We start from the raw sequence: 17,972 nt of genomic DNA, 5'->3' as shown, positions 1-17,972 counted from the left end.
CGGTCGGCAAACAGTCCGGGCTGCGTTTACCCTCAGAGAAGGGCAGGCCCCTCACACAGCCCCTCACACGGCACACAGGAGCACGTTCCAGGCAGATCACGCAGCCCAGCCATCCTTGTGGCTTCCACTTAAGCAGATTTCTCAGTCAAGGCACAGAAAGCCCAAATTAGAAAGAAAAAAAAATGAATAAATTTGACTAAATTGAAAATTTAAAACTTATTTACCAAAACCCCCTTAGATACAGCGAAAAGAAAGGCCACGTACTGGGAAAAGAGATTCCACCTTCTATAACCAACAAGAGGTGAGAACCCAGCCGACAGAGCCAATTCCTGCAGCTCAGTAATTCAGAGGCGCCGATTGAAGGGTCCCTGCGGTCGAGAAGGGAACGTTCCAGGTTGTTGAGATGGGGTTACACTCATGAGCATAAAAGGCGAAACTCACGGATGGGAACCCTCATGGCCTGTGCCTGTGAACGTCATCCGTGCAAACAGCGACAAGGCAGACTAACGGGCCTGGAGGAGAGGGTGCAGGATGCTTCTAGAAGGGGCACCATGGAGACCTTCTCACCCCCAGGGGTGTGGTGTGTGGGCGTCACCAGCACAGTCCTCCAGGGGCCTGGCCGCCTCCTGGAGCTTACGCAGACCCCGTGGACTAAGGGGTCGGCCTCACGGGACTGCCCCCTGCGGACGACAGCTGCCGTAACTGGGCACCGGGGCTCCCACAGTTTCACTCGGCTACTGAACTCAGTCCTTGGGTTCAATAATTTGCTAATATAGCCCACGGAACTCAGAAAACCGTTTACTTAACACCTAGCAGTTTGTTATGAAGACTACGACTCAGGAACAGTCAGGTGGAAGAGGAGGAGCTTGGGGTGTGGCCTGGAGCAGCCGGGTCTCCAGGCACACGGCACCCCTTCCAGCTCCCTGCTGTGGCCTCCCCACCCCGCAGCCCTCCACTAGGGTCCTGATGCAGATTTCCATTCCCTGGACCAGTGATTAGCTCAGCCTCCAGTCCCTCCCCTCCCCGGAAGTGGGGGTCTGGGCTGAGTCGCCTCGTTAGCAGAAGCTCAGCTGCACTTGGAAGGGGAATGTTATTCAGTGTCACACTCACACCTGGCCAGAGGGCCAGAAAGGTCCTCGGGAAATGCTCTGGTGGCCGGCAGGCTGGCTGCAGCCCCGTCTCCGCCCCAAGGGAATGACAGGGTCACCAGCGTCCCCTCTGGAAGGCAAGGCTGACCTGTGTCCCTCCCAGAGAGGCAGAGCCACATCCCACAGACGCCCGTAGGAGGAGCATGGGGGATGGGAGCAGGGGCAGGTGCAGGGGTGAGGCCACTGTGGGCTGGGCGCAGAGGGAAGCGCAGCCCTGCAGCCAAGGGCCACCACGTGCCGTTGGTCTGTCTGGTAGGCAGCTTGGCCAAGAAGGCTGCTTGGGGGCCACGAGGGGGCTCCTGTCGAGCCCCGTGGGAAGCAGGTGGGGAGAGGGGCCCTGGTGCTCCCATGAAGGCCATGGGCGGGCGTGGAGAAGCTGCGTCAGGACCTAGCCAGGCGACAGTGCTCTAGCCCTGGCCCCCAAGATGTCACGTGGGGAGGAGAGCGAGAGCGGCCGGAGCATGTGGGCACCCGTGGCACAGCGCTGTGGACCCCTGCGCCCTCACTTGGGGCTGAGCCAGGCGCCACGGAGGGGGGGTGGGATCTGCCTGAGTCTGAGCCACTTTGCAACCTTTGCAGAGGGTTGCTTGGGGACCCTTCGCCTGGAGTGTGGCGGCATCTGCTCTCCTCGCCCCCCGGGCTCTGGAAGGCGCGTTGGCAGGAGCCCGTCTGCCCAAGCGGGAGCGTGCCACACGTTGTCACCCAGGGCCTCCACCCAGCAGCCACAGCTCTGAGAGTCCTGCCACGGAGCATGTGTTCAGGAGTAATGACTCGTCGCAAATACAGGGTTCTGCAAAATCACTGTTTTAAAGGTTGCCTTGGGAGGCTGAATTCGCCCTAAAAGGGTCTAAACCCCTACACAGGCTTGAACTGACACAGAAAGGGGTGCCCTGTGGTTTTCGTAAGCACATGATGCTTTTCCTTGCCGGATCGGAAGACCTGTGCTTGAACCTCCTTTGTAGAGGGTGGGAGGCGTGCGCAGGCCTGGGGCTCACCCTCCAGTGCGTGGTATGGGTCCGTGTGTAGCGGGTGTGTAGTGTGAGTGCTGGGAAAGCGCAGGGAGCAAAGCAGAAGCCTCTGCTTCACGGAGCGTGTGTACTGGTAGGTGGGAGAGGGGCACATCGTGACGAGTAGACCCCTAGGTTACCTGGGCCGTTAGCACAGGAGGGCTTTCCCCTGGGTTGGTTTCCTCCACCTGTGTTCTTGATCACGTATTTGGCTCAGCACCGCTNGGAAGCCTATGCTGTCAGCGACGGGAACGCACCTTGACCTGTGTCAGCTGAGCACGCAGTCGCTCATCCTGCGTCTTCCTGCGCCGGTCAGTCCCCCAGTGGGCAGGGGAGGGCTGGCCGCCCGGGGAGCTCGCCCCCCACCCCCCGCCGGGCCTCCCTGCAAACCAGGCTCGCCCGGGGTTGTCCCCAAGGAGCAGAAGCAAGCAGGCTGATGTTTTCAACATCTCTTTTGCAGGTTTTTTTTTTTTTAATTGGAAGTAATAAAATACTTTCTTTTCTGACTTTTTTCCGAAGAAACGTGGCTCACTGAACCTTTTGGAGAACTAAGCCTCAGTAGGTGTGTCAGGAGAGGCTGCTCCACAGTTTAGAATAATGTTAAACAGGGTTTTCTGTCGGTCAGTTAGTTTTAAGTGCTGTCTTCTCCTAGGTGTACGCGCTGACGCACGTGAGTGTAAACAGGCAGCCGTGCGGGGCGCTGGCCTGGCGCCGCGGGGGACACGGACACCCCCTCTTGCACTCAAGAGTGTGTTCCCTGTGCCTGCAGGTGGAACGTGGTGGGCGTCCAGGGGTCGCTGCTCAGCATCTTCGTGGAGCCCATTTACCTCTCGAGCATCATCCTGGGCAGCCTCTACCACGGGGACCACCTCTCCAGGGCCATGTACCAGCGGATCGCAAACATAGAAGACCTGCCGCCGCTCTACACCCTCAACAAGCCTCTGCTCAGCGGCAAGTACCCCCAGTGCGGTCCCTCAGTGTCCCCTAGCCATGTCTCACCAGAGAAACCACCGCAGGGGCGCGGCTCGCGCTGCTAGGTCCGGGCCGCTCTGTGAGGGTGGAAGGCGATGTGTCAGGGCCTCTGGGTTCTCATGCAGTTCGGCCTTTCATCGACGGAAAACCTTGGCGTTTGTGGAGCCCAGACCTGGTGCCTGCCTGGCGTTCTGTCTCCGCGGGAGAGGCTCCCAGATGCCGTGGAAATGACGGCGGCATCGGCTGTCCGGATGGAGCTGGGCTGGGCCTCCCGGGGTCTGCCAGGTCCGTGATGGGCCCAGGCTCGCTCTCTGGAGGCCGGCGATGGCTGTGGGCGCAGCTGGGACGGGTCCGGGATGTGTCTGTGGCGACGCGCCCGAGTGCCCTTTGTCACTGGTTTGTCTGCTTGTCCCCTGTAGCATCTCAGTGGTGGCCAGTGAGGGAACAGCAACTCTTAAATGCAAGGGTCCTATCTTCTCAGTTCACCCCTGCTTAAAGGACACAGTTAAGGTATTTTTTTCCTTTTGAAAATGCCATTTTACTTACTTTTTCAAAGCTCCGATCTAAAACCATAACCCCAAACTAAAACGTGTTTCTTTTGGTGTGTGCGCACGTGGTGCTGGCTACTAGCTCGCCCTCCCCCGGAGGAAAGCAGTGTGGCGCTTTGCTTGAAGGCATGTCTCTTAGGGCACGTAAATGATGCAAAATGGAGAGAACAAGTGGCTGTTTCTGATCGAACTCTGCAGCCCCCTACCTTTCACCATGATCTTCCCCCCTAACTTTAACCATGGTCTTTTAAGGAAAAATGCTGACTCTGCCAACACTTGATGGTAAATCGCAGTCGTGGCGTCCGCGTGCCCGGAGTGCCCGCTGGAAGACAGGAGGCGAGTGTGAGGACGACGTTGTGGGTTAAGGAGCCAGCTCTCCCCGTGTAGCCTCCGTGGTCCGTGAGCTCAGCGGTCACCTGACTTCCGGATTCACGGACACGGACAGCACTGGGCGGCGCACGGCGCGCTCAGCGGTAGCTGTGAACGTGCGTCTTGGTGACCGATACCGAGTCCGGGACTAGTATGTGCACGGAAGGTTAAGGGAATGTTCTAAGGTGTTGAAAGGAGAGCTCATTCGTGAAGGTCCAGAGTGTCTTTGTCAGATCACGTGTAGACGAAGCGTATACATACCTGTGAAAAGAAATGAAAATGGTGCTTGCAAGACGGAGACCCTGAGGTCCTCCTGTGTGCCTTTGTGACAGAGGCAAGCCCGCTCTCCTTTCCCCCTCCCCCCACGCCACCTCCACTCCCGGACCCTAAAGCCTGCAACCCCCAGGCTTGGGCAGAGCGCCTGTGGGCGCTGAGGGCCTCCCGCGGAGCTGGGCCGCCTTGCTGTCGCTCTGCCGCGTTGGCAGCTTTTACGGCCCAGTTTCTTGGTCTTCCCTCCCCAGGACGGGGACGGGCTGGCGCCCTGCGCGACCCTCTGGACAGGCGTGTGGGAATTCTGTGAGATGCGGGGGCAGCGCTGGGCCCCAGGAAGCAGACTGTTTCTCAAATGCTGAGCCACTGGGCAGCGTCACTCTGGCATCGACGTCTGCTTCAATATGCAAACTATTTGTGGGGCGCCTGAGAGGCTCAATCAGTTAAGCCTCCGACTTTAGCTCAGCTCATGATCTCACGGTCGGGCCTGCGTCAGGCTGTGTGCTGACAGCTCAGAGCCTGACGCCTGTTTCAGATTCTNGGAACAAACTGAGGGTTGATGGGGTGCGGGAGGGAAGTGGGGGATGGGCAGTGAGGGGGCACCCGCTGGGAGGGGCACTGGGTGCTGCATGTAAGTGATGAATCACGGGAACCTACCCCCGAAGCCAAGAGCTCACTGTACACAGTGTGTTAGCTAATGTGACGATAAATTATATTTAAAAAAAAAACAAAATGCAAACTATTTGAGGTATTTTAGTTTGGATAAATGCTCTATTTTGGTGTTTGGTTGGGTTTTCCTTAAGAAAGTTCAAGTCTGTGCAGCGAGTAGTTTTAGGGAAGACGTCTTCAGCCTGTGGCTCCCGTGAGGTCGGCGGGGGGGCAGAGGGGTGAGCAGGGGGAGGCGCGGCTGCCGCTCGTCAGTGGCCCAGCAGGGCGGCCGCCCGGGGGGAAATCTAAGCAGCTGGTATCATCACGGACGCGAGGCTCCGGCAGGGGCCCAGAGCAGCGAGCACTGACGCCTGAAGGGGGGGGGGGCACCCTCTAAAACGGGCCCCACGACAAAGCCCTGCACACTTTCCACAAGGGCAGCCCTGCAGTTACCGAGAGGCCTGGACAGTGGAACAGCCTGGACGTCGTGGGCTGTTTCCTTCTGGTCCTGCGTACGCGTGTGTGCATGGGTGCGTACGCGTGTGTGCATGTGTGCGTACGCGTGTGTGCATGCCTGTGTGCACACGTGTGTGCGCGCGCGTGTGTGCATGCCTGTGTGCACACGTGTGGGCGTACGCGTGTGTGCATTCCTGTGTGTGCGCGTGTGTGCATGTGCACGTGCATTTCTTACAGCTCGCGGGTGTCTGTCCCGCCCTGTCACCTCACATCGTGTCACACGTCATCCCGTGTGGGAAGAGAACGATGGCGGGCGTCCAGGCCTGNCTTACTGCCCCCGAGGACAGACAGGAGGAGCGTCGTTTCCACGTTGGCATAGAAGGTCGGTGGTGAGCTGTGACCGTAGGGCCCCCTTCCCCGGCCTTCCGGACGCGAGAGCCTCTTGAACTCTCGCATCTTCTTTCCAGATTATTGCACATCCTTCAGGCTTCAGAACTGTCCTGGCTTCTGACTCGCGTTGCCTGTCGGCCGCCGGTGCGTGGAAGGCTGCGGAAGGAAGGCCCGTGGTCTGAACAGCCCCAGGCCCCGCGGCCGCTGCTGCCAGCGTCGACACAGAACGTGGCAGCCAGGCCAGGGCGGCGCCGCGGGGGCGAGCGCGTTCTCGCGCGTCCAGTCCAAGTGGGGACCTCCGGGAAGGCTGGGGGAGGGCAGGGCTGCACGCGTGCCAGGGCGAAGGCGGGGTGCCGCTGGTGTGCCCGGCGGGAAGCTGTGTACTCCCTACTGTGGGCAGGGGCGCTGCGGCCCGCGGCCCGCCTGAGTGCAGGAGCGGGCGGGCGTGAGGGAGAGGGGGCCGGGCTGTGTTTTCCAGGCAAGAGCAGGCACCGGGGGCTGGAAGGGGCTAGAAGAGTTTCCTGATGGGAGCTCCGTGCCCTCGATGTCAGGAAGCGCTCGCGCTGGAGTGCCAGCAGCGGCGGCCGCGGACACAGCGAGGGTGATGGCAGCTCTGCCGGGAGGCCACCCCGCCGGCCTGAGCGTGTCCTCTGAGCTCCAGCACTATGGGTGTGCTTTGCTTGCTTTTTAAAAACTCTCTCCGTGGATGCCTTTCATGCAAAGCAGTTACTTATTTAATTGACATCTTTGAAGACTTTTCAAAAGTGACAGTTGTTATACTCGATTGAGTGTCGTTTTCAAACCCCGTCCTGGCACCTGTACGTGCTTTCCCATCACCCCTCGCGGGTGGAACGGGCTCCGGGTCGCCACCCGCTCTGAGCGCGGAGCAGACACCGGCGCTGTGCGTCCCTCCGGGGCTGCTGGGCTGGTCGAGTGCCGGGAAGGAGGTCTTGTTTGGCCAGAGGCCCTGGTGTGAAGCGACTCGTCGGGGATCAGTGGGGGGGGGGGGCCCCCCCCCTGCCTGCAGACGCCCTTGCTGCCCTGACGGCTTCGTTCGCTTCCCCGCTAGCGCCGGAGTCGTTAGTGAGCACCCGAACAGAAGTCTGAGGTGCTTCTCTTCTGCGAACAGAGAGGCCGGGACCCAGGTGTCCTCACTGCTGGTACGCGCTCCTACCCAGGTCCCGGGCCACTCGCACAAGAGGCCACCCCCACGAGGTCGTAAACCACACACGTTTTCCTGGTCAGGCACCAAATGGCTGACGGTTTCTGTAGCAGGAGTCCGGGTGGCCCTGGGTGTCTGTCACGAATCACTACGTACATCATTGGTTTTGGGGCGCCTGGTGGCTCAGTGGGTTGAGCGTCCAGCTCTTGATTTCACTCAGGTCATGATCTCGTGGTCATGGGATCGAGCCCCGCACCAGTCTCCTCGGTAGGCCGGGAGCCTGCTTGAGATTCTGTCTCTCTCTCCCTCTGCCCCTCCCCCACTTGGTATCTCTCTCCCTCTCTCTCAAATTAAAAATAGATAAATTAATTTTTGGTTACCCATTAATACGTGAGGAACCACAGAAAATACTTGTAAGAAGGAAGCAAGCGAACCAGCCGGCGCCAGCAAGGGGTTGTGAGTTTTTACTTGTCGCCGTTGTCAGGCCAGCTCAGTTTCTTTGTATTTTTTGCTCTAAAAGTTCTGATTCGGTCACTTAATTTACAGCAGCCTGGGGACTCTCAGCAGCGCCTGCTCATGTCGGTTTCCGCACCACGGCCTGTGATTGACTCATTACCCTAGTTCTCGCTTTGTAGCCCCAGAAAGACGAGCTCTCGTTGGCCTCCAGCCCCACGCAGCCTTGGCCCCAGGGACTCACAGAGATACCGCTCTTGTGACCATCTGGGGGCTTTCTGTCCCCTAAGAGGCATGTGGTTACCACTGATCCAGGCTACTTCTTTTTTACCTAATTTCCTTCGTTCCTGCTAATGACAGCACTTTATTTAGCTTAAAATATAAAAACTGTTTGTACTTTAGGGTCTCATTTTCTCAGTTAACTAACCATTTCCAGTTTTAATGCAAAATGTTGTAATTCTAAAGTTTAAGTATCATTCAAAAGCAATCCTTGGAGCACCTGGGTGGCTCAGTCAGTTAAGCGTCCGACTTCGGCTCAGGTCATGATCTCACGGTTCATGGGTTTGAGCCCCGTGTCGGGCTCTGTGCTGACAGCTCAGAGCCTGGAGCCGCTTCGGATTCTGTGTCTCCCTCTCTCTCTACCCTCCCCTGCTCTCTGACTCTCAAAAAAAAAAGTAATCCTTTAGTTTGACGTTGTGTAGCAAAGTGATGGAATTGCAAAATAACACAGGCATTATCCATTTGCTCCTGAAAGATTTCAATTCCTTTACAGAGATTTCCCCACAGTTGTTCGTAAACAGGCCCCCCCCCAACCCCCCACCCCCACAAAGCCGTCCCTGACATGGCCTTGGATGAGTTTGGCGGCAGCTCAGTGACGGAGGGACCAGCGTGCCAGGCAGGCGGCAGCGACAGGACAGATGCGCTAGCGGCAGCACCGAAGCCCCGGAGACCCGGACAGAGCCCCCAGCGCGTGAGAAAACGGCGGTGAGGGCTGTGTGTAACTCCCACGGCGCCTTGGTGTCCCCGGGCCTCGTGACGTCTGGGGGAGGCCCGCTGTTTCCTCTGTGGGGTCTCACCCATGAGGCTACTCTGTAAGTGGTTAGGCTTCTGACCATTCCAACAGCCACGCAAGGATGGGGCTGGACCTCTGGCTTCTTGGTCTAGAAGGGGACGTGGCTGGATGTGGCTTTCCCTCGAGGCTCGTCCTGGAACCAGATACACAGCCAAGAAACAGGTGGAAGAAAGCAGCCAGCTACCCGAGAATCAGCCAAGACTTGTTATTCACCAACGTGAATGAACAACCATTATCACTGGAGGAAAATAAACAGCACAAAAGAGAATGATCTATAGGAGAAAATGGAACAACTAAGAGAAAATAAACATAATTCAGGGAGCAGAAAAGAATATAAACAACAGAGCTTATTAATATACATAGAATGTTTTGTGAGTGTGGAAAACAAACATCAATTTGAACGTCTAGAAAACATTCAACAGACACCATGTCACTGTGTATAGTAGGCTCTGCTCTGGACGTTGAGATGCCTACTGAACACAGCAAAACTCTCCCCGTGGGGGTGGGGGGTATCAAATCCATCTCTGGTAACTCAGAGCAGAAAAGTCTAAAATATGAGGATTTGGGAGATGTAGAAAGTTAATCCAGTGTCTATCTGGTATCATTTCAGAAACAGGAAACAGAGAGGGAGATAGAAGAAACGGGGGGAGGGGGGAGGGGCACTGAAGAAAACCGTGAGTATTGCAGTGGAAAGGATGCGCTGAGTACCGAGCAGAATTAATTTCTAGAGACCCATCCCTAGCACATCCTTATGGATTTTAGGACACCAAAGGTAAAGAGAAGATGCTAAAAGCTTTTAGTAGGTATCAGATCTACGTAACACTAACCAGGGACACTGGAAGCCAGAGCTGAAGAGAAAATATTTTTTGTAGGATTTCTTACTTAACCAAATGTTAAGCATTAGGACGGAGTGATAATTTGCAGGCATTCAAGGATTCAGAGAACTTCTCTCCAATGTATATTTTTAAGGAAAAAAAAAGAATATTTTAGTAAAATGAAAAAGACACCTAGGAAAGAGAAAAATATGGGATCCAGGAAATAATACTTTGTAAATCCAAGAAAACAATGAAAAAGATAACTTATCAACAAGCCTAAAAAGTAGCAGTTGCAGGTTAGAACAGAGAATCATATAAGAGTTCTCAAAAGAAAGTGTTTCAGAAGAAAGTGAATGTATTTTAACAAATAACCTGAGAAACTGAATGGTCTTTATAATGTGAAAGTAAATGTTTCTTTGTGAGCAATAACCAAAAGAAAAAAAGAAAGAAAATGGAAACTCCAGAAAACTCAATAAGCCATTTATGTAGGAAAGGAATGGTAAACTAAGGTACTATGATGGCTAATTTTGTGTGTTAGTTAGAGCAGCCGCAGGCACAAGATCAGACATTATTTCTGTCTGTGAGGGTGTTTGCAGAATGAGATTAGCGTTTCAGTCAGTAGAGTCTCAGGAATGCAAATTGCCCTCCCTGGTGGGGAGGCATCTGTTAACCTATTGAGGGTCTATTTAGAACAGAAAGTGGATGAGCAAGGAATTTACCCCGTTTTCTGCCTCACTGAGTCAGCTGGGACAACCCATCTCACCTTCTGCTATTGGACTCAGATTTACAGCCTCTTGTTCTCAGGCCTTTGGATTCAGACTGAACAGCACCGCCAGCTTTTAACCTAATGCTGGTGTGATTTTGAGGAATTGGTTTGCGATGGGACAGAGAATCCACTTGAAGTTGATGCTTGAAATGGTCTCCTTTAAGTAGTTCGGACTGAATGACAGTCCCCTAAAGTCTGCCACACTCCTCAGCCCTTCGGTGTATCACATGGTCACTGTCATGGGTAATTAAATCCAGACTCATTAGCTGTACAGATTACTTTCTCTGACTTTGGACCCTAAACTGTAAAGTTCACTACAAAGAGTTAACATTAAAACCAAAACGCGCTGGCCACTTGAAGGTTAGACTCTGTTCAGTAATTCTTAGATCAGAGAAGTTGAAACCAGAACTAAACTGGATTCTTAAAATACGCATGTCAGAAATGATTAAATGGAGCCACAGTGTCACATGACAGATTCATACTTGGCCTTGAATGAGTGAAGGAAAACCATGAACTAGGCATTTGGTCCAGAATTGAAGGGAAACCACAGCCCAGCTGAGTGCAGGGAGAAGGAAGAGAATCAAAGAGAGCGAGAATGTGACCGAGAGGGAGGGATAAGCAACAAGATTATGATCCAGCGATAAAACCAAAAGATGTTGATTTGAAAGAACATCAAAAGATCCCTGCTGCCGTCAGACAATAATATGATGGCCGATGAGACAGAATGAACAGTAGGACTTGGGGTGTATCTGCAGATACAGAGGCAGACGTCAACATTTGAAATTCAACAACAGTAATAACAACAGGACAAGCAAGATGTAAATTGCCAAAATTATCCTCCCCCCCAATAGAAAAATCTGGCAATGGAAATTTCCAGCAAAGATATCGGGAATATTATCAACAAATTACCTTCTAGCAAGATCACTGAGTTAATCAGTCTGTCAAATAACGTACCATTCCACCTCTGTATAAACCTTCTGGGTCACAGGAAAGAACGGTGACCTAATCCTAATTCCAAAATTGGACAAATAAAACCATAGACAGCATCACCTGTGACTAGAAATGCAGAGCTTCTAGAGGAAATACTAGAAAATCAAATTTAGTGATAGACCCAGAAATCTTAGGGTTTAGCTTAACAGCCATTAATGGAGCTTGTCTGTGAATAGATTGTGAGAGAGGGTGTGTAAGCCCCAGGGCCATACAGAAGTCAGCGTGCAGAGCGTGCAGAGCATGTGTGCACGCGCACGTGCTCGTGGGCGTACACGCCCATTTAGCAGAAGAATCTGGATGAAAATGGCGATTCTCATCTGGGAAGGAAGAATTCTCTGGGGGGATTTGAGAGCCCTTATAGTCTCCAAGAGTTACTCGTGGAGGGCTTGCTTTGACGCTTAGAGACGCCAGCCGGGGCCACCCGCGGGGTCAGGATCTCAGAGGCAGGACACAGTGTGCTGCTTGTTTAAGCTTCCTGTCTATCTCGACCTGCTTAAGAACCACGAAAATTGCCACAGGGGCTGTGTCTCTGGTGTAGCTTTCATTTCCCTGAGGGCTGTGTCTGTGGTGCAAGTTTTCCACAATGAGCAAGTATTACTTTTTTTTTTTAGTTTTTTTTTCATGTTTGTTTATTTTGAGAGAGAGCGTGGGGGGAGGGAGGGAGGGAGGGAGACAGAGAGAGAGAGAGAGAGAGAGAGAATCCCAAGCAGGCTCTGCACTGCCGGTGCAGAGTTGGACACGGGGCTCGATTGCACGAACCGTGAGATCATGACCCGACCCGAAATCAAGAGTCAGACGCTTAACCCACTGAGCCACCCAGGCGCCCCCAGTGTTACTTTCTCATGAGAACAAAATTTTTTTTCTTTTTTTTTAAAAACTCCATTGAGTATAATAGACATAGATTGTATAATAAACTGTATATTTAAAAGATACAATTTGATAAGTTTTAATCTGTGTTTGCACGTGTGCAGCCTCCCCACAGGGAAGAGATGAAGCCACCCGTCACCCTCCTGGAGATCCCTGCCTTCCCCACCCGCCTGCCCCCAGGCAGCCATTGATGTGTTTTCTGCCAATATAGATTAGTTTGCGTTTTCTAGGATTAAAAAAAAAATCATAAGGCATATGCTTTTCTGTCTAGCTTATTTTATTGAGCATAAATATTTTGAGATCCATCCATGTTTGTTGAGTTTATCAGTAGCTCATTCCTTTTCATTGCTAAGTAGGATGGGGTTGTGTGGATAAACCACAACCCGTGTGTCCGTCCAACTGTTGGTGGCGTTTCAGTCTCCAGGGGAAGCTGCCACGAACATTTCGTGTGCAAGCCTCGGTGGGCTTCCCCTTCTGTTTCTCCGAAGGCGTGGGCCATCAGACAGAACACTCCCGCTTCCCCCGGGGGGCTGTGCCCACAAGTTCAAGCCTTTTCTCATTTCTTACTGAGTTGTTTAATTTCTTACCACTGAGTTTGAGAGTTACTCACATATTCCGGCGGGTTGTGTAAGTCCTTTATCAGTTATGTGATGTGAAAATTTTTTCTTTCCATTCTCTTAACAGTGTCTTTCAGAGACCAAATAATTTTCATTTTGGTAAAGTAATGTTTTTCAATTTTCTTTGTTGAGTCCTGCTTTTGATGTTCTGTATACAAAATGTTTGCCTAAGTCAGAGTCACAAAGATTTTCTCGGATGTTGTATTCTTAGAAAATCTACGCTTCCAGTGTTTACACTTAGGACTGTATTCCACGTGAGTTAACGTTTGTACAGGATGGGAGGTATGGCCACAAGTTCACGTAACGTGCCTCGCTGACCCGGCACCCTCCTTTCTCCACCGAATTGCTTTTGCAGCTTTGTTACAAGTCAGTCTGCACACACCCCGGGCCTGTTGCCGGGCACTCGTGCTTTGCGTTGACCTCTTTGTCTTGAGGCCAGCGTCGCACCGTTGTGACTGCGCTTTTATTAGAAGTTCTGAGATCAGGGAGAAGCTCTCCAACGCGCTACTTCTTTCTCAAAGCCGTTTTGGCCACTTGGCCCTTTTTGTGTTTCAAGCAGTTTTCTAATCAGCTTATCAGCTTCTCCACAGACCCCCGTTTGGATTTTGACTGAGGCCGCATTGAATACACTGACCAGTCTGGGGAGAGCTGACCCCGGGGCCTCCGATTGAGGAGCCGCTGGCCGCCCACCGCCGCAGGCCGTTTCCGTCTGCAGCGCCCTGCCCGGCCGCGCACATACCTCCGTGTGTGTGCGTCTCTTGTCAGGTTTATCGTGGTTTTGTGCCTTTGATGCTGCTGTAAATGTCGTATTTCTGTCTCAGTCTTCAGTTGTTCATTGCAAATACGAGAGGTATTAGTTTCTGGAAATTTCACTGAGTTTTCTTTCTGGAAGGTCAGGTTGCTCGTGTCCTGTTTGCTGCGAGTGGTCCAGAAGCCCTGGATTTCTTCCTTCCCGACGGCACCCAGATGGGCCTCTGGTATCGTGTGGGGCCCAGGGCTGAGCACACACACCCTCGTCCTGGGTGCGGTCTCGGGGGGCACGCAGTCTGTCCCACTAAGTGTGGGGTGCGCCGTGGGGTCTCACAGATGCCTCTGTCAGTTCTGCTCCGAGTTTACTGAGGGGCTTTTCATCAGGAGCGAATGTTGGATTTCGTGAAGCTCTTTTTTCTATAGAGCTGCTCGTTTGGTTGTTTTTGTTTGTTTGTTAATATGGAATATGGTGACAGTGATTGAGTCCTAAGTGCTAAACCAACCTTGTGTTCCTGGGATAAACCTTGTACCATCATGCGTTATTCTTCTTGAATATCGTTGGATGTGACGTGCTAAGATTTTGCTCACTGTTTTTGCCTCTGGTGTCCTGGCCTGTAGTGATACTGGTCTGTAGTTGTGGTTGGTCTTTGTCAGCTTTCGGCATCAGGGCGATACTGGCCTCGTAAAGTGAATTGACCGCCATTTCTTCCCCTTCAGTTTTCTGGAGGAACTGGTTTAGACTTGCTACCAATTTTATCTTAAACATGGGTAGAATTCACTAGTGTAGCCTCTGGGCCTGAGGCGAGAAAGTGTCTAGGAATTCATTGTCTATAACGGAATAGATACAGGCATATTCGTGTCCTCTCTTGTTTTTCTCGAGTGAACTTTGGTATTTATGTCTCTCATGAACATTTGTCTATTTCATTTAAGTCATGGAATTTATTGGCCTGAAAGTGTTCGTGACATTTCTTTATTCTTATAACACCTGAGCGTCCCTGGTGACGCCTCTCGTTCCTAACAGTGTTCGTCTGTGTCTTCTCTTTTCTCCTCGATCTGCCTAGCGGTGAGTTGGGTTCATGGATTTTTCTCTAAAGAACCAACTTTTGATTTCATAGATTTTTTTTTGTTTTCTGTCAACAATCTCTGCCCTGATCTTTATTATTTTTGTTTTCTTATTTTATGTTTCAGTTGCTTTTTCGAAATACATTGTCTCTTGGGCTATTTAGAAGTCTGCTATTTAGTTTCAAAATATTAGGGGATTTTACAGATTACTCTGCCATTGATTTCTAATTTGGTTTCATTTTCTGACTTGAATCCTTTAAATTTATGTTTGTTTTACAGACCAGAATGTGGTTTGTGAATATTCCCTGAAAACTTGGAAAACATGTACATCTGCTACTTGTTGGGCGGAGTGTTCTGGAAGGTGGCTGGTTGTGGAGTGCATGTCTTTTATGTCCTTACTCATCTACTTGGTCTATCAGTTATCGAGAGAAGGGTATTAAAAGCCTCTTGTGTCTCTTCTCTATTTTTCCTTCCCTAATTTTTTTTCAGTTTTTACTTCATGTATTTTATAGTTCTGTAATTAGGGTTGTGCGTACCTCTTAATAAATTGGCCTCCTGTATTATTATAAAATGACCTTCTTTATCTCTTAGTATTCTTCATTCTGAAATCTGGTTTGTCTGGCATTAATAGATTCTAACTCCTCCCCCCTGCTTTCTTTCAATTAGTGCTAGCATAGTGTATTTTTTCTCATGCTTTAATTTTAAACTATATTATTTTATAGAGAAAGTATGGTTCTTGTCATCAGCATGTTTGGATCTGCTTTGTTCCCCACCCCGACAATCTGCCTTTTCATTAGGGTACTTAGGACATTTACATTTATTGTGATATTGATATGGTGAGGTTTCAGTCTATTGTCTTGGTACTTGATTTTTATTTNCTGGACCTTCTTCGTGTCTTGGACTGGGTCCCCTGGACAGCAGAGACTGAGTGGGGAATTTAAGGTGCTGTACTTGGCAAGGGTGAACTCGGAGCCGCGGGGTAGATGGGAGGGAGGTGAAGAGAGGAAAGGTCTGACAGGAAGGTGGCTTTGGCGGCGGGAGATNGGAGGCGTGGCGTGGAGGCTGGAGGGCTCTGGTGCTGGACCGGAAGTCAGGCCGTGGGTGTGCTCACTCTGTGAAATCACGAGGCTGCGTCCTCGTGATTTAATGTATCAGTGAAAACGCTTACGTAAAGCAGGATTCACTGCCCACATCTTGGAATGAGAGAGTGGTCAGCAGGTTAACAGGAAAGGCAGCATCCTGAATCCTTCCTCCCAACGAGCTCTCCCGCTGGGGGCTCTCAGGGACCACGGCTCTCAGGGACCACGGTTCTCAGGGACCACGGCTCTCAGGGACCACGGCTCTCAGGGACCGGCAGGGTAGGGGCGGGTCGCCTGCCCCCTGCCACGGGGGTCGGCAGGTACTGCATGCGGGAGGAGCTGTTGGGGAGCACGGGGAGCATGAGCTGGCACCCGCGGCTGGCCTTGCTGGTGAGGAGCTCCGAGGACAGGGCTGGGGCTCCCCTGTCCAGAGTGTGGGCACACAGGTGCCCAGCCTCCACCCCAGGTGCCCTCTGTCCTGCTCACAACGGCGTGGGCTTCCCAGGAAACACCGTGTCGTCCCTTTAAGCGAGTATCCCAGACATACGTGATGTGTACGTGTGAGTTTTCACCCCACTTTGAGACAGGTGGCCGCTTTGTCCGTGATCTGGGGTCTCTTCCATCATGTGGCGTCAGGTCCCATCTTCCACGCTCCGAGCAGGCCTGGGGGCCAGCCTGTGGTCTCGCCGTAACATTCTGGTCAAGGGCAGCCGTGCTCACCCGGAGCAGAGGCAGAGCGCGGGCCCGAGGGTGGGAGCCCCATAGAGCCGGGTGGGCGCACCTGGTAGGCTGCTCCCGCTGTGCGCTGTGTGCGTGTTCTGAAGACACAGCCAAGTCAGGGTGGCCGATCCCTGCCCCCAGGAATGGAGGGTGGGACTCGGTGCTGACGGGGTAGGTGTACACCCAGCCGCAGTTCTCTGANCAGCCGAGCGCGGTTCTGGGCAGCACGGGGTGGCCCTGGGCGGCGTGAGCACACCGGGCCCATGAGCTGCGTCCTCCGGCCCCGCGTCAACTGGCCGTGTCTCTCTGTTCCAGGCATCAGCAACGCGGAAGCGCGGCAGCCAGGGAAGGCGCCCAACTTCAGCGTCAACTGGACGGTGGGTGACTCGGGCATCGAGGTCATCAACGCCACGACGGGGAAGGACGAGCTGGGCCGTGCGTCCCGCCTGTGTAAGCACGCCTTGTACTGTCGCTGGATGCGTGTGCACGGCAAGGTACCGGCCCCGCCTCCCCGCAGCCTGTCCCACCAAAGCCCCACGCCACTGCCCACCAGGCCCTTCCCAGACCTCTTTGTGTCTTCTGACTGTCCTCGCCTTGAATCGGGGCCCCGGGGCCTCACGTGTAAACCTCGCCCGGTCCACGAGGCCCCGGTCCTCACCTTGAATCGGGGCCCCGGGGCCTCACGTGTAAAGCAGCCTCAGGCAGCTCTTCCCTCCCCGCTGGCTTCCCGGTGGGGACCTCGTACTTGCCTGCGCCGCCAGGCGATGCCCCCACAGGAGGAAGGCCCGGGGCTCGGGGGGCCTCGGGGGCCTCACACCCGTTCCTGCGGCAGCGTCAGGCTCCTTGTCCCCAGATGAGCCTCTGATCCGTCGGTGGCTTACTGGTTTTCCCTCATCAGCCGGGAGCGAGGCGGGTGTGTGTTCCGAAGCCGGCGGCTGGGGTGGAAGCCGGCTGGCGCCCTGGCCCCGCTCCCGCGGCAGCTGGCGGGCCTGCGCCCTGTGTATTCCCAGGCTCTGCACAGACAGGAGTCAGCCAGCCCCGGGGGCAGTCCTGCGGTGTGAACACGACACACGCGACGTCAGAGTTGTGTTCTTACGTAGCCGTAAGATTAAAGGTCACGCTGGAATCGTGCGTGCGGGTTCAGGAGCCCCTCTACGAGCCCGGGCTCCGAAGCTGCCTGCCTGACCGAGCGCCTGCCCCGCGGGGAGAGCGCAGTCGCGGGCCCGCGCGCCCTGTGAGACGGCCCCTCGGAGGAGGCACCCCCTGCCTGGGGGCGGCCCCCCAGGGGCCCACGTGGGACGAAACGTGTGGGATTTTGAATGTCTCGAGAAGTCGGTTTTTACTGCTCCTGCTCAAACCGCCCCGCTCTGCTTGTGTTTCCCTTCCCACAGGTTCCCCCCAACCTGCTTCGCTCCAGGATCACTAAGCCCAGCACGTACCACGAGTCCAAGCTGGTGGCGAAGGAGTACCAGGCCGCCAAGGCGTGTCTGCTCAGAGCGTTCGTCAAGGCGGGGCTGGGCGCCTGGGTAGAGAAGCCCACAGAACAGGATCAGTTCTCTCTCACTCCCTGACCGGGGGGCGCGGGGGCGCGGGGCGCCGGGCGGCCGGGGNCCCACCTGGCACCTTCTGCAGCGGCGGTACCCCTTTGATTACCCAGTGACTGCTTTCAATCTCCGTTTACGTTTAGAAATTGAGTTCTACTGAGTAGGGCTTCCTTAAGTTTAGGAAAGTAGAAATTTGTGTGAAATTTTTGAATAAATAATTTATTCAGAGTTAGGAACGTGGTTTATAAAATAAGTAATTATATCAGG

The 17,972-nt window shown here is 53.5% G+C and overlaps 1 protein-coding gene across 3 annotated transcripts in view; it reads left to right on the top strand.

Annotated features, from left to right (window-relative positions):
• The window catches only part of ADARB1 (adenosine deaminase RNA specific B1), a 112,549-nt gene extending 94,788 nt beyond the window's left edge, over nucleotides 1-17,761 (top strand). For 2 of the 3 annotated variants that reach the window (XM_077755407.1, XM_077755406.1), the window contains exons 8-10: nucleotides 2,925-3,106; nucleotides 16,477-16,655; nucleotides 17,553-17,761. In XM_077755407.1, the coding sequence (XP_077611533.1) occupies nucleotides 2,925-3,106; nucleotides 16,477-16,655; nucleotides 17,553-17,732 (541 nt within the window). In that variant the 3' untranslated portion in view covers nucleotides 17,733-17,761. The remainder of the gene's footprint in view (nucleotides 1-2,924; nucleotides 3,107-16,476; nucleotides 16,656-17,552) is intronic. The other variant, XM_077755408.1, reaches the window with a different exon arrangement.
• Nucleotides 17,762-17,972: the final 211 nt, after the last annotated feature.

Source organism: Crocuta crocuta, unplaced genomic scaffold (assembly GCF_008692635.1).
Source record: "Crocuta crocuta isolate KB4526 unplaced genomic scaffold, BGI_CrCroc_1.0 scaffold675, whole genome shotgun sequence".
Classification (NCBI taxonomy): Eukaryota; Metazoa; Chordata; class Mammalia; order Carnivora; family Hyaenidae; genus Crocuta; species Crocuta crocuta.
Note: the sequence above shows the minus strand (reverse complement) of the source record. Positions and strands in the feature narration are given on the sequence as shown.